The 17,076-nt window shown below is 35.6% G+C and overlaps 1 protein-coding gene across 1 annotated transcript; it reads right to left on the reverse strand.

The window, feature by feature from the left end:
• Positions 1–419: 419 nt before the first annotated feature.
• LOC118179553 (uncharacterized) lies at positions 420–16,397 on the reverse strand. Its single transcript, XM_035348723.2, has 3 exons — positions 16,142–16,397; positions 2,700–2,805; positions 420–666 (listed from the first exon to the last, which is right to left on the reverse strand). The coding sequence occupies exons 1-3, from the start codon at positions 16,204–16,206 to the stop codon at positions 493–495; spliced, it is 345 nt and encodes a 114-aa protein (XP_035204614.1). The 5' UTR covers positions 16,207–16,397; the 3' UTR covers positions 420–492.
• Between the last annotated feature and the right edge of the window lie 679 nt (positions 16,398–17,076).

Below are 17,076 nucleotides of genomic sequence, written 5' to 3' on the forward strand. Positions count from 1 at the left end.
ACCAATGCTTTGCAGTCTTGTGATTCCCATGCTTCGGTATGTTTCGAATCATCCGCCATTTTGTAGATCTGCTCAAGAACAATTTTGTAATGATGAGGTCGTACATTTAAAATTCTGAATTATCTATCGTCATTATAAATCGTCAAAAATTTCACAAACGGCAGATTCGAAATAATTTCAAATTTTAAAATTCCTTTTACAATTGAATGTTTAATTTAGAAGTCAAACAACAAAAATAAACGTTATATTTGCAAATTTAACCCTGAGTTTTGTTGTTTGATCTCTAAATTAATACTTGTTAGGCCTGTTATTTTATTTTAATTGAATGTTTGCTAGCCTTTAATTTCCATGTAAGTAAATTTTATGTGTATTTGCTACAGCGGACCTAATTTTTAATATCAAGAAGCACATATCAGCCCTTTTTACAAAGAAGAGTTTTATTGAAAATTTTCGGTATAAATGTCATTGTATAAAAGAAGACTGCAAAGCAATTTACAACGTCAGAGAATACTTCGGCAAATTCTTCGCCCCAACAGCACACTCATAAGATGGGGGCTGATCAGATCGAAGACTTTTCTCCCAAAAGATGCTTTCATAGTCTGGTGGCTCTTGACGGACTGTTTTGTCGGAAAGACTTCTCCTCGCAGCTGACGACACGACATACACCTGAAAAAAAATTCATATTTATAGAAATCAAAAATAATATGAATGCGGTCAACATGAAAAATAACATTTTAAGCCGGATTAATGAGTCACCTAAGGCCGTTCTTCGAATATATAATCTTTAAGAAATAAAGAAAACGCGGATATCATTATTATAATTTCAGAGCAGTACGACAGTTTGATTGTATAAAGCAAATGCAGAATGAAAGAAATCAGTAAGCTGTATTATCTCTGAATCGATTCAAGAGATTCCTGGTCCTACGTGCATAGTTAGTAATGTAGTTAGAATGTAATTAGAATTCCAGGTGAGAACCAACTGGCTGATCAAGTTCATCAATATTCTGTGCTAGGCAAAGCGGCATTTCATAACATGTGAATCATATTCGATCAAGAAGAGTATCTATGGTGTACAGGCGAGTTACAATATGGCTAAACTAGCTGTAGAGGTTACTGAACAATACGAAGATTAGGTTAAATAGTTTATTTTGAGTATCGCAAGCTCACGGGCTATCTGCCGAATGAGGGATTCCTTCGTAGACGATTTTATGAAGGAACAATGTATATTCACGTAGTACACGGAGAAAACCTACTATTCATCCATCCCGTTCGCCGGTGGTAAAATCCGAGTCGAACTTCCAGTATTCAGCAATCTAACCATTCAGGCACTGGTGGGGCACTCAATGCGAAGACATATCTGAATAATGTAATGCCTGTGTCTTGGCACTGCCTTCTTAAAAAAAGGGTTGGGGAAGTTGGAAGAAAAGTTACAAAACTAGTTTCGAAATGTGGTATTTTGATTTAAAGTGCCATCGGGGAGGGATGGGGAGGATTGCTAAGGATGCTTCATTATTGTACAATATGATTCCAAAGGTATTGACTCCAGGTGCTAAAGGCGTTTAAATAATCCATAAAAAAGGGAAAATTCGCTAATAATTAAGTGTTTAAACATATATTTGAGCCCTCTAAGCCCAGAGGAAACAGACTCATATCTTTGAAAATTACTTGGTTATCTGCGCACTATCAAATGTTTTTATTGACATGTAATCTACTCCAAAGCCGCCAAAGGTGCTCACTGGATTAACACGTGGAAAAATAGCCTTCTTAAATGCACTGCAGGTTTCGTTATTATTTCGTAATGGTTCGTAGCCACCCTACATGCACACGGCATACGCCGCAGGGTCAACAAATTCCTCATATTTTGTTCAAAGAATGGGCGGACAAATTTCAACTAATTCAACAAAAATGCAAAGCACTTTACATTCCAAAACCGGGAGCTTCGCCCTGAAATCCTAGATACCCAATAATACGGATAACTAATGTGTGTGTGTGTGATTATGGCAGAGCCTCGACGGCTATCTGCCTAAAAGGAGGGATGCCTTTGTGGAGGACTTTCTAAGGGAAACTGGTTCGTATACACGTTACACATGGGGAAAACCACGTAAACGCCCATGCAGCCAGCCGTTCGCGGGATTCGAACCTCGGACCGAACTACCAGTGTTCAGCGACTTTTACCGCTCGGCCGCTGGTGGACGTTTGTGTATATATTTATGAGGCCTCCATGTGGGAAATAACTATCACTACAAAAATGGAGAAAATGGAGAATCTGCTACGCTCGGCACGAAGACCTAATCCTCCTAAGCGTGATAATAATAAGGAAGTATTACTGTGATTAATTGTAATTTGGCTTCAAATTCTAAGATAAATCGGAATGTGATCTTATTATGGAAATTAGGCATAAAATTAATATCATGCAAAAATTGGCTTCAGTTAAAGTACATTTACATCACCTATAAAGAGTATGAGGTAAATCTCCGATATTATTGAAAATCGAACTTTACGCCAGGGCTGCGGAATGACAGGTTGCACTTTTGAATAGCAAAGACTGAAAAGAAAAATCTGCCACAGTTTTATGCCATATATACGGTTATACACCGAGTTGCAGAGCTTCAACTATCGTATAAAATTACGGTGTTATGCTCAAACACATGTTCAATAAATCGTAGAATATCAGGATATGATTAGAAAATAATTTGTACCTGCTGTGCTGTGGTATTTTGTGCATCGGGATCTCGTTCTTGAAGTTTCTTCTGGCACAAATAGCAGAGGAGAAACAGAAGGCATGTACTGCCACCAAATGCTGCCCTGAAACCAAAATAATAATAAAATGTGGTGTTAATTATTCTACTAATTCAGAAATTGAAGAATTATATGATAATAACTAGGCCAATTTGTAAAAACAAAGCAATTAAGCGATTCCAGTGCTATCATAGAACACAAGAACAACACAATTTAACATTAATCAGTTTTACTTTTCCTCTATATTCATATCTAGTTTGTTTTTAAATAACAACTGAAAGGATTCAGTCGTTTTTTATTACAATTCGAATATTCACAATTTTTTAACCAAGGAATACTTTCCGTCTAAGCAGCGGCATAGCCAGAACTTTTAGACCACTCGAATACGCATCAAAATGTCAAAACGACAGAAAGGGATATTCACCAAAATACTATGTTTATATTTAAAGCAATATTTTAATACTAGCATCCTAAAATATTATTTTTATTGCTTTTCTGCTAGCAAAATCGTCGCTAATACTGTAGAAGTATATTTTAACACTCATTCGCTGTTCTGTAGAAAACGTAGTAAAATTTTTAAGCGAAAAGTACTCTGTCTATAGACTTCTGTTGCTTCTCAGTTAATTTTTATTTATGAAGAAAACCTCCTTTCATAATTAATAGTACTCACAACATTTGATCCAAAAATTTTCAGTTATATTACTATGTTTTGAACCGAGTTCCTGAAACCAGGTTTCAAAATAAAAGGCAAAGAAATGTTCAAACAGGCCAACCTTTCATCTGTATTTCGTCTTATGTACTCTTTTCCTTCTCTCGGCGAGGCACTATTCCATATTAAAGTGATGAAAATTATAATTTCGTTGATTTTTCTTCTTTTTATTCAAAAGCTGATGAAGTAAGGAAACTATTGCAACAACATGAGCATGTTGAATTCTCGTTGGAATTTCTTTGAACTCTATAATTGCAGCGAGAAAAAGTCCATTTCTCTTTGTAGACATTAATTTACTAGGAAAGAATTTTAATGTAATAAGTTGATGTGAAGTTAATGTAATGTTAGGGTAAGGTATTAATTTGATGTGTAGTATACAATGGAATGTAAAAATCATGTATTGTTATATACAATGTAATGTGAAATGTAAGATAAAGGTGGACGTGGTGCTGTACTGATTAACCCAAATGGTAAAGGGCGACAGGGGTTTTAGGGGACCCAATTGACAAATCCTGGATGTGGAGAATCATCTTCCACCACCCTTTTAGTTCGGGCGCCACTGTGCAGACATTATGTATTTTTAGAAACAGGAAAGATGAAAAATGAGCAACGCCGGGAATCGAAGCACGGACCTCTGGATACGCGCCCAGCGTGCAGGCCACCACACTACGAAGGAATGCTAAGAAAGCGGGAGAAATACCTCATATCTTTTCATTCCAATTTCTTATGAGAATTCAACCATTTCAGTTCCTTTTTCATCTGTTAAATATTTTTTAGAACTTGGAAGTTCCGAGTAACATTTTAAAACATTCAACAGCATATTCCAGTGCATTCCACAGAATTTCAGCTTCCCGCTTGATATTCTGAACTGTGACTGCATTCAGATTATTCCAGCAATGAGATGTGGAAAACCGAAGCGTCAAACCTCTGAAAAGGGTAAGGCAATTCGTATCAACAGAAGATTTAACTTATGCTCGCTAAACTCATCGACGATTTTGTATATGCAATAATTTATACCTTTTTATTAATTACCGTGATAAGTAAACATGAATGCTCTTATGTTTACTAGCCATAACAGCATCATTCTTACATGATGACTTGACCTTTGAACTACTTGACCTTTAACGATGTTTGAATTTAGAAATTGTTTCAACAGCGGCGGCAGATGTAGTCGTAATAGTTTTAAGAAAGATGTGTTTCACAACAGCTTACATTTAATCTAATTTAGTGCATCCTCATCCTTTTTTCTAATTCTTCTATCATACACTCTCCACAAAATTGAGTTCTTTACTTTTTTAAATGGAAAGAATTCTTACAAACATTTTCCGGCTCATTTAAGTATGTTTATAAAATATTTACATTTTCCGTCATTTTGAATAACGCATGAGAGAAAGCAATAATAATGATAACTATGAGTAAGCTTAATTTCATATTACAAAAAATCTTGGTAATGCGAAAAACCTTATTTCACGTTTGTAATCATCATTCGAAAATACGGAGTATAAAATCACACATTTTTCTACACTACAATAATCACACTAGAGTAATTAAATAAAGAAGCAGTAACTAGTATAAATGAATGTCTTTCAGATTATTTATTTTACTTATTTCCAATGGCAAACCTAGTTAGAACAACAGATTTTAGTAATTATATGCAATTAACTGCTGATCAGAACTTCAGAAATTCCGTAGGGCACACCGCCCCTTAATTTCCCAAAACTCCGTTCTCTGTCCTGATGATAAGTTACTCTTGATGTTGCGGCCCATTATCGCCTACGCCTGTCCCATGGAGGTAGAAAGTCCTTTCTTACCTCCATGGCCTGCCCCGTCTGGGGCTTTCTTAGTGATACTCAATTTAAAAGATTACAGACTCTTCAGAATGTCACATTGAGACAAATTACCAAAAGCAAATGATTTATTAGAAATTCTGCTATTCACGATGAGTTGAACGTTGAACTCATCAGCGCATTCACAACAAGAATAGCAGAAAAAAATTGTTCACTAAGATTAGTTTAAATAACAACGAATCTATCCCATTCATGGACTATGATAATACAAATTCTCTTATAAGGTATTTCTCCCGTTTTCTTAGCAAGTCTTCGTGGTGTAGTGGTTTGCACGCTCAGCGCATATTTGAGAGGTCCGCGGTTCGATATGCAACCGCGGTTGCATATTTTTCACCTCTTCTACTTCCAAAAATACCTAATGTCTCTACACTGGCGCCCGAACTAAAAGGGGGAGTATATAAAGTATTTCTTCCGCCTTCAAAGCGTGTCTTCATGGTGTAGTGGTCTGCACGCTCAGCGCATAATTGAGAGGTCCGTGGTTCGATTCCCGGCGAAGGCGTTGCTCGTTTTTCCTCTTTCATGCTTCGAAGTAACCTAATGTCTCTACACTCTCAATAGAAAACGGCCCCTCTCATGAACTTTTTCGACTGCACGTACTGATAACCACGCCTCCCTGACTACTCTTTACACCCTCTTCAAATTTTTGCTTACAAGTCTAGCCTTGAACGCCTTACAAAATGTTGGACTTCCGTCACTCTTCCTTGGTTCTTCTCATCTATCTGCTACTTCATTCCTTAATTGCTTATCGTATTTAACGTACTCAGCGCATGAAATGCTATAATTGATGTACCAAACTTCACTCTGGAAGTATATCTTCGTCTGGATGACTTCATGGCTTGGGAAATTGCTTTTGCCTTTTCTCTCTTTCTTCCTCATCATCATGTTAGCCGTAATTCTACATCGTGTTGCATACCAACGCAGTTCTATTCAGGATGAGGCATCCGCCAAGGCGCCTGAACATGTGATACAGTTCACTAGTTCCTTGTGATGCCTTTTGAGCAACGTCTTAAATGGCGAAATCGTCTCCGCAAGATATTAGTTTGTAGTCTTACAAGTTTAAGAAGCTCTGATGTTACTTACTTCAGAGAATTAAAAACGAATAATGTAAAATCTCGAAACTATTACATATAGTTAACGAGATTAAATAACAAAAATGTAAGGCTTAGTCACTATCACTGCTAAACGGGTTGATTGGTGTGAAACAAAGCAAAGTTTATGCCTGGAGGAAAGAATGCTTTTGCTTAGGATTTTTAAGGGAGGTCACCTTCTGTTCATACCTTATGTGGAGAAAACAAAGAAATGCATACACAACCACCTGCTTAACGTATTCAAAACCAGATCAAACTAGCTGTATGAATTAAGTAATAAAATTTAAAGTAAAACCGTGTTTTATGTGAAAAAAATAGTGCCCTAAAAATTATATTTCCCAAAACGGATCTACTGCTTCCACCTCTCTGCAGCAGCATGTATGGCGAATAAAGAAAAGATCAGTATGAACAGATAATAGATCGACTAAACGAGATTGCGAACGAATGTTATGGGAAAGAATTACGTTCCAGACAGCAAAACTAAGTAATAACCTTACACATTTCCAAAACACAGTAAATATTACTCGAGACATTTTTCCTTTGATGAAACTTATAACAGATGATGTTCCTAGATACCGCCCTCGCGAGTGGTCGAGCGGTAAAGTCTCTGAACATTGGGAGTTGGCCCTGGGGTCGGATCCCGGAGATCGAGCTGATTGCATGGCTGGTTTTCTCCATGTGTAACGTGGATAAGAGCCAGTTTCTACTAAAGTGTTCTCCATAAAGGCATCCTTTTCCATAAGTCAGACAGACCGCAAATTGTTTTGCTTAATCAACTAACCTTATGCTTGATATTAGAAGAAAAGTGGTGACGACGTGCTTAATTTTATTAAATACTGATCCTAGGAATATTTTTCCAAATACCATGGGTTTTTTTTTTTTTTTTTCCTCTTCTTCTTGTTAAATAAGATGCAGTGTAAGGAGGAGGAGCATAAAGTTTGCTGAAGCTGTAATGTTTACAATTCAGAATTATATTTATTTAATATATTTAATTTTAAATGCGAAATGACCTGGCAGTATAAATTCATTTTTTGCAAGAAAGAAAATTAAATTTAAGGTGAGACAAATGTATTTATTATTAACTTTTCACGAAATTTTTCTGTTATAGATAATGAAGTTCAAATTTTTTTCCCAGAAAATGCCGCAATCAGAAGAAACTAAATTTCTCTTCTTATCGAAACAATCACGCAACGCGTTGATGAAGAAATGAGATAGCAATTACTGCATTTCTCCCATGTTTTGGAAAAAAAAATGAACAAAACGTCGGTCAGCAACCTTTAGCATATTCGATCATTTTTCTGTTCCATGAAAATATTGTTGCTATTCGCAAAATTAAGTTACGTCGAAATCTCTTTTATGTATTCTCTTATATATCTGTATATTTCTCTCATTTCGAAACAGCACGCAAAGTTCATTCCAGTTTCATTACTATAGTTGTAAATCCATAACTCATAGTTGACGGAAGGAAGAGAATGTTGCGAAATAATGAAATATATTACGAGGGTTATTGACCCAAAAAATATATTCCAAAGAAATAAAAGTCTCTACAGCTTCGATTTTAACAATGTTGACATTGAAAAATGCCCTTGAATTTTCTTCATTTCCGTATCGTTAAAATTTAAATTTCTTCGACAAATGCCTAAATGTTGACTAAAAACCTGAAAGCTAAATCTGTGACAAAAATTAGAATGACTTATCAAGACTAACTATTAAAACAGGAATTATCAAAGCTAACTTTAAGACTAACTATTAAAAACGTAGAAAATTATTCTTATCGTAAATATATTTTCCTCAAATTTTAATATCACTGAAAAAATATTAGCAAATGTTTACTCTATCACAGAAATACTATCATAGCTTAAAGATCTTTCGAATTATAGAGCTAAAGCGTTAACTAGAAACTAATTTCATATAAAATTATATATACGTATATATAACTAAATCATATAGCAATTAGCTATTACACATGTGCAAATACAATAAAACTCTACAATTGACCATAATAAAACTTTTTTCACTTCTACAGAGGATGTTTACACATTTTTAGAACAATATCGATAAAGAATTTTAAAAAAACAAATGTTTTGAAATAAAAATTTCTGGCAACAGCTTATTATTTGAAATGAGGAAATCCCAGAACTATAAATCCATCCACGTGGAATTGGGGAATTTCGGCGGCCGCGAAACTACACAGTTACGGAAGAGGACTATGTTTCCAAAGTGCTGTTGCAGCACTTGCCGAACACATGTGGCGACGAATGGAGGAGCACCATCCTTACACATACAATGCCATTACCAGTTCGCTACCGCAGTTCTGAAATCACATAATTCTGCAACATTGTTTTATACAGAGCACGTTTTCATACATGTGAAAGTCACCTCTTCGAAGAAATACGGACCGAGAACGAATGTGCTTGTGATGCCGCACACCACACAGTCACTTAAGCTTCGAGTAAAAGTGCTGATGCCATATTGTGAGGATTTTCATCAGCCTAATGGACGCAGTTCTTGGAGTTTATGATTCCAGATAAGAAGAAATGCGCCTCATCCGTTCATGATATCCACAGCGGCCACCTGCCTATCTTCATCATATCTGATGAAGAAAGTCGACACGCTCATCTCTAGGTTGCAACATCTGAATGCTCTGAAATCGATTAGAAAAAATCAGCAAAATCGAACGCAGAAGGTTGGAGACTGTGATTTTAGGTACATTCAGAGCAACGCTTCTTGCAGTACGCTATGAACCTGCAGTTATCGTATTATGCACGTTAGCAACAACTTCAACGAAAACACATAGTCATCCGGATCGTGGTCCACCTCTGCATACAGTTTCTTCAATTTTTTTTTTTTTTTTTTTTTTTTTTTTTTTTCAAATCACGTACAGTTTTTACGGAACATGGGCCTCGTCTTATGATTTTGCCGGTAATACTCGCCCTGATTCGGCAGCATTTTCCCCATTCAGATAAAACAGATTATTATTACTATTATTATTGACGTGTTCCGCCTTAAGGCACTACACGGAAGAAAGGTATGCGGGATGCCTTCGTGGAGGATTTTCTAAAGTAAACTGTCTCGTATTAATACGTGACACTTGGGGAAAACCACGACAACGCCCATGAAGCCAGTCCGTTCGCGGGATTCGAGCCTTGGACCGAACTACCAGTGCTCAGAAACTTTACCGTTCGGTCGCTGGTGGGAGCGATAAAACAGCTTTATCAATAATTCAACTCATGGTTTCTCTGTAAGTGTCGTCTTGTTAGCACGTTCGAACACCTGACTGGAGAAACAGTCTTCTCCCACTGCTCTTTAAAGGTTTTTCAAATGTATTGCCCATGGTATTCTGTAACTATCTATCCGTCTGAAATTATGCAAAGTGCATCAATGCACTTCCTTCTTTATGTTGTCATAGGTCCTTTGTAATGTTCTCCTTTGTAAATGTTTTACGCATATCGTTCCAACGCCATTTATAGTTTCTCAGTGCGCTGATGAGTTTTGGGCATGAAAAACGTGGGTGTTGCCATTCGAAAATTTCGAAATAATTTCACTGTAACCGTAAACTTGAAGGTTTTAAGGCCGCTGGGGTTTTATATATCGAGAAAGTTCCTTTTATGACCACGCTGCGTATCATAAGTCTTTGGAGAAGTCATCCCATGGGCCAAGCAAGTCCTTTATCTTGGGGTGATCCTCAGTAAAATTCTATCATGGCACCCACACATAACATCTCTCCTTAATAAGTTTCGAGTTAGTAAAGTCATACTTCACTCCTTAATTTCTCGAAACAGTGTACTTTCAATAGACAACAAGTTGTTTATTTATAATACCGTATTGCGTCTCATACTATGCTATGCCTTCCCGGTCTGGGCATATTCATGCAATTCTTATAGAAAAAAATTGCAACAGGCACAAAATTGTGTCCTAACACAGATTACCAATTCGCCCTGGTACGTTCGAAATCAAAAGTTACATGAAGAATTGGGTATAGAACAACTTAAATATTTTTACTGCCGGCTCGCCCCGAACATTTATGCCAATCTTGTTAACATCAACAACCCAGTTATAAGGATGAGCTTAGGGCGCAGACCGGTCCACCTTGCAAAACAAAGTTTGCCCTATGACCCTATACGGGCTACGCCAAAGTTATAAGGATACGCAATTATAAGGAGGTACAATTGCGACCTTAGAGGCCCACCAGCGGCTGAGCGGTAAAGTCGCTGAACACTGGTAGTTCGATCCGAGGTTTGAATCCCGCGAACGGGCTGGCTGCATGGGCGTTTTCGTGGTTTTCCCCATGTGTAACGTGTATACGAGCCAGTTTCCCTTAGAAATTCCTCTACGAAGGCATCCCTCCCCTTAGGCAGATAGCCCTAGTGTGCTTTGCCGTAATCTAAATAAACCAAAGCAATTACGACATTAATGACCCAAATAATAGTAAACGGCCTATGACCATACTTAGTACCCATATTGTATAACTTATTTAATCTGATATGTACCTCTTAATATTGCGTTATAGATTTAAGCATTAATTATTACTAGTGCACCAAGAAACTCACACTAGTTTGCCTATTATTTATACAAATGTTTTTTCTGCATCAGGCTATAGCCAGCTCATTCCTCCTTTCTCGGCCTTACCAAATAGCACTTCAGGTCTATTGAAACTTGACGCACACTTTAGTCTTTTTAGAAATTTATCTTTTAATTTATCTCTTACCTTATTTCTATTCTTATAATTTTAAAAAATGTTAATAACATGATTTAATTATATATATATATTACCTTGCTTGTTAATATTATATATATATATATATATATATATATATACTAGTTACTCATGACAGTATTCGAAATAACATATCTGTTCTACAAGGGGTAGGGTCCTTGACCCAGGCACCCTGTTGCTACACCGTTTCCCCCCAGTGCGTATCATACGCTTAAAAGGTGCATTGCATAAATTATAGTGTTACTGATGTCAGTTTCATATAATCACATACTGTACCAGATATTATAGGATTTTTTACAGAATATATATATACAAGTATCAAAATAATAATTCACAGAAATATTTACATTCTATTTACAAAATAACGGTTTAGACAGGTGAAGAAAATATATTCTTTCAGATTAAACGTCATGTGACACCGAGCAATGTGCTTAAGAGTAGACAGTTTTGTATAAGGAGCAATGTGCTGTACATATATGCAGTTACCTTCAACGTTGTCGTTAGACCTTTTTCACTTACCACTAGTCGTGCTCTGCAGGTGTGAAGATTAGTTTCAGAGATGCATGTCCTATGTTAAGGTGCATTCAATCCCTAAGGCCGAACCTATGTAGATAGGCTGGTGTAGGAAAGTGTTCACTGTGCAATTGGGTCAGTGTGGAACTTTCTGATTTTAGGGCTGCCGAGACTAGTAGAAAATATCCGTTAAAGCACCCAGTTCTTGCCTAACAGTACAAATAATGGCTCAGCAAAGGTACTAGCTTGTACCGGGTTTTTGATTATTTTCAGAGGTTGGCTCAGCTTGAAGCTTTCTGATTTTAGGGCTGACGTGACTAGGGTATAATACTAATACTAATACCTTTGCGGTTTTGCAGCTGAGGATGGTGGTTCGGTAAAACCATCGAAACTAGTCCTGTGGAAATTTTGTAAATATAACGCTGATTTTTGTTGTTTGTCTTCTGAATTAGTATTTATTCGGCGTGTTATTGTGTCTTAATTAGGAGATAATAGTAAAGCGGCTATCATATCTAGCGACGCGCGCGGCTAGGCGGGACATTTTCGAGAAACGAGATTCTAATAGCACTGGTTTCAGCGGGAGGTTTCCTAGAAATGTTTCTCCTAGCCAAGAGACGGGTGTCACGGCTAAGAGTTTCGTTCGCAGCTGCGTTCCACGCAGAGATCAACCAATCAGACGAAAGTTCTGCTTCTGAAGGATCACGGATAATTTTCAATATGGCGATGGCTGCAACTGTGAGATCCTGAACGGTGAAAATAGAAGCCGATTTAATTGAAGAAATATGAAAAAAGCCGTATATATATTGCTATTTTGTTGTAGTATAATAACTGTCTAAGCGATTTTTAAAATGTTTATATGTTCATTAAATTTATGAACCGGGGAAATTTCACAGTGGATAATATTTTATGATATGCTTGGTGATGACTTGCTATTTCTGATGATTTGTTTACAAATTATTCGTCGCCAAAAGTTCGCCAAATTTGTCGTATTTCGTGCTGATCGTGTGAAAAGAAATGTTATTGTTATATAATAGAATTTTTATAGGTGATACGCCCCGTTTTCTCTTCGTTCAACTGTTTTTGCCACATGCTGTCGGTGTTTATTAGCCCAAATGGGCTTTCTTCCTGAGGGACTATTGTTTTCGTTTTCGCATTTTGCGTTGAAATCTTTAAAAGGTTGTATAACTTTTCAGACTGTTTCCACTAAATATTATCGCCCTGTATTATATTTGAAAAAATTAAATAATGAAGAAGCGGCATCAATGTATGTATGTTTCTCGCATTGTGATAAAGCAACGGTACCTAGAGCCATCCAATTTTCAATGACGTAATCCTACTGCGAATATGGGCCTGCGGAAGTTCAAATTTGAAATTTGTAATTTGTTTATTATCAATTTCATATTTTGTAAAACTTTAACAAATTTCTGGTTAACAAACTCAAGGATTTCAAAGCGAGTAATAGCAACAACGTTGTACAGAAAAAGCATTTTTATCTCCAGCGCGTTGAGACTGTGTATCGAAATTTCTAAAGATATGCTCAATTTAAAATAATTTCGCGTTATTACTCTTGAACTGAATTTTATGGTTTAAATGCGAAGAACGTGAATATCATTATGATGTATTATGAAATATGATTGAAATAAAATTCATTCATAGAAATTGTGCTATAATACTCATCTATAATTTTAAAAAAGCAGCACAATTTAGAATTTTAAACACAACTTTCAAAAATTCGTTTTTAAATATTTTAGTATTTTTTATTTATTTACATCAATAAAAAACATAAAAATTGCAACAGAAAATTGCTTGTTTGAAATTTTCTATTAGTTCAGATTTAAAATATTATTTTCTAAAAGAAGTAGTTACAAATTTCCTTACAGCATAGGAAAAGCTAAAAAAATACCCAGCCCTGAAAGCATGCAATAGCTTTATAATTATTTGGAACATTAATTATGCTTGATAAATATGCTAAATTTTTAAAAATCAATCTCAATTTCAAAAATAAAACTATGTAGAAATTCTAATTTGTGAAATGAGGCGCTACAGCCAGCTTTTTCTTTTTTTCTTGACAATTACACACGCTGCAATAGGCAACCAATGTTAAATTTCTGCAAGTCGTCCCTACTCCTCCGGGTGTGGTCAAGGTGACAGCCGGCAACGCCTCAGAGGAGGGAGAAAACCCGTTTGGGTTAGTCTATTTCTTATAAGGTCCATGAGTTATCGTTATTAATGAAATTTTCACCGTTTAAGAAGTTTTGTAAACTTCAAAATAAATGACAATACGATTATGCAAGATCGGGGCTGTATGCGGGATGCGACATACTTCCCAACCAAGCTCCAATAATTTTGCACGTTGCTAAAGAATTTGAAGCGAGGTCTCGCTCTGGTCGTGGTGGTACGATTCCTTTGCGATTTCATTCCTTTTCTAAATTCTGTCCTTTTCTCTTTGAGTGCTTCCTTCGGTTTCATATATTGTTGGCAGTAAATATCGGAGCTGATCGTTTGGTTTCTTAGACACAGTTTGAAATACACAGCACCTTTGTAACTTCACCAAATTGACCGCATGATCTTTTCCTGGCGCAATTTAGCTTTCGATATAATTTGTGCTGGCTCATCATGCTTGCAGCATGACATATTTCGATTAATGTTATAGCAGCGGAACCATTTTTCGTCACTAGTGAAAATTCGTTTCAAAAAATGGCTCGATAGTATTACGTTTGAAATGCGTATCTCAAATGTAAACTGAAAGTTTACATTTGGTCCCACTCTGCAAAAAGACTCTGTAGTTGGTGCGCAAACTGACTTAATTCACTATTCTACTAAGAGTTTCAAATGTAAACAAATGGCGGCTTCGTTAGATTTAGTAACACTTAAAAACTTTTAATTGTTGCTAATTCTACAATTATTGTATGCAGATTAACTAAACGACACAACGGTACACAGCGGTACACAGAGCCATCGAATTTTGAATGGCGTTATCCTACTGCGAATATGGGCATGTGGAAGCCCAAATTTGAAATTTGTTTTATTATCGATGTCATATTTTGTAAATCTTTAACAAATTTTTCATTAATAAACTCAAGGATCTTAAAGCGAGCCACGGCAACGTAGTAAAAAAAAAAAAAAAAAAAAAAAAAAAAAAAAATCTCCAGCGCGTGAGACTGCGTATCGGAAATTCTAAAGATATGCTTAATTTAAAATTATTTTGCGATATTGCTCTTGAACTGAATTTTATGGTTTAAGTGCGAAGAACGTCATTTTTAATAAATAAAGGTAACAGACAAAATGTTAAAAAAACGCCGCTTTGAACGTAATTTAAAATGTAAAACCTTTAATTTTTTTTTTATTATTATTATTTATTATTATTATTATTATTATTAATGTTTTGTATGTTTACTTTATTTGTTAAATATCACGTTCTCTACGCTTAGGCCACATAAAATTTCAGTCAACAGCAAAATCACAAAATATTTAAAAAAGGCATATCTTTAGAATTCCCGGTAGACAGTCTCGCGCGCTGGAGGTAAAAGTGTTTTATTCCGTACAGTGTTGCTCGCTTTCAGATCGTTACGTTTTTAAATCAAAACTTCGTTCGTTGAAAAATAAAATTGGAAATTCAAAATTCCAGATGCGCATGTTCGGATGGAAGACTGTGTTATTCAAAATTTGATGGCTCTAAGTACCGTCGTTTTTTCACAATGCGATGAACATACGTATATGCATGGAGATTCTTCACAATTTTAAATTTAAATTGTTTAAAAACAGTACAAAGCGATAATATTTAGTGGAACCAATTTGGAAAGTGATTCGCCGTTTAAAGTGAACGATGCAAAATCCCGTTTTGAGACTAATAGTCCGTTCGTGTTATTTCTTTTTGGGGCTAATAATCAGTAGAAAAGTATTTTTAACAATTTACAAACTCTTCCAAGCAATTTAATGTGGAGAATAAAATAATTTCCTAGCATAAATATTTAAAACAAAAAAGAACACACTGTAAATAATGGAAGAACAAGTATCACTTGGGCATGAAGAAATTAAACTTTCAATAGCATTAAGAGAACAATATTTACAAAGGAATTTTAACAGCTTTATCAAATTCAAACTCGGGTAAAAAAGTCAAATAGACCATTGTTTTTTTATTCTACAATATTTGTACATTCTTAATTACGTTCAATTAAATTGTTATGAATAAAAAAACTGAAAAATGCTATGACATGATCTACTATTGCTGCTGTTGTGTCACGTATTTTGTTTCCTTTTTTGTGTTTTCCGTGGTCACTTTAGTTTTATGCTGATGATCTGGGAACGTAATATTTCATTGTTCTATGATAAACAAAGCTGATCTTTTTTTTTTTAAAACAGTACTCGGTTAATCTAGAATTAACCGTATTTAAAGATCTATAGGAAGAAAATAAATTGAATCGCGCAGTTTAAACCCATGTTATTTAAGGAGCAACTATAACTCTATTTTTTCAGCTTTATCCTGTACCATACCAATGCTAGGAATTAATGAAACATGAATACTCACCAAGCGATAGGTACGCTAACAGTACTGCTGGAAAACGTTTCGTGCCCCATAGATGCAATTCGCATATCTCCACATCCCCACCGGGGGCTCGTCTCCACTGGGGATACATTTTGAAGACTTCTGAATAAATGCGGAAAAATTCGCGCGAAACATTCCGGGAATCCGGAGCCGTTGATCGATCCCGGTCGATCACCTCTTAGAACAGGTGCGTGATTGTTCCGCCGCGGCACGCTTCGTATTTCTCCCACTCTCCACAATGCATTTACTTCATTTAATTACACTGAGTTAGACCCCGGATGAATGATAATAATATTTTATGTGTTTCGCTTGGACTTGCGCAGTTCTGAACATTTGTGTTTTGCTACTGTTACTAGCAATCTACCTGCTTCGCGTAAGGAATGGGGGATTTAAAAAAAAAAAAAAGATAAAGAAAAAAAGAACAAAAAATTATTTTCTTGCAAAATGCAAAAGTATCAGAAGGGTTCGTAAAAGTATAAAAGAATAAAATTTAAACTGAAATATAAAAAATAATAAAATCTACATCAGTAAACAAATACACAAAAGAGTAAAAAATGTTTTTTTTTTTTTTTTTTTTTTTTTTTTTTTTTTTTTTTTTTTTTTAGTCCAAAGGGGTTTTGTCCCTGAAGGACTATTGTTTTCGTTTTGCGATTTTGCGTTGAATCACTATAAATGGCTAATCACTTTTCATACTGTTGCCAGCAAATGTTAAGAGTCCTACATCATATTTGAAAAAAATTAAATAATGAAAAATTTGCATAAATGTATGTATATTTCTCGCATATGATAAAACAACGGTACAGAGAGCCATCGAATTTTGAATGACATAATCCGCCTACGAATATGGGCATGTGGAAGACCAACTTTGAAATTTGGAATGTGTTTTATTATTGATTTAATATTTTGTAAATCTTTAA

The sequence above is a fragment of the Stegodyphus dumicola genome, chromosome 1 (genome assembly GCF_044657685.1).
Source record: "Stegodyphus dumicola isolate Sdum_Otavi_A_Nest chromosome 1, ASM4465768v1".
NCBI classification, from domain to species: Eukaryota; Metazoa; Arthropoda; class Arachnida; order Araneae; family Eresidae; genus Stegodyphus; species Stegodyphus dumicola.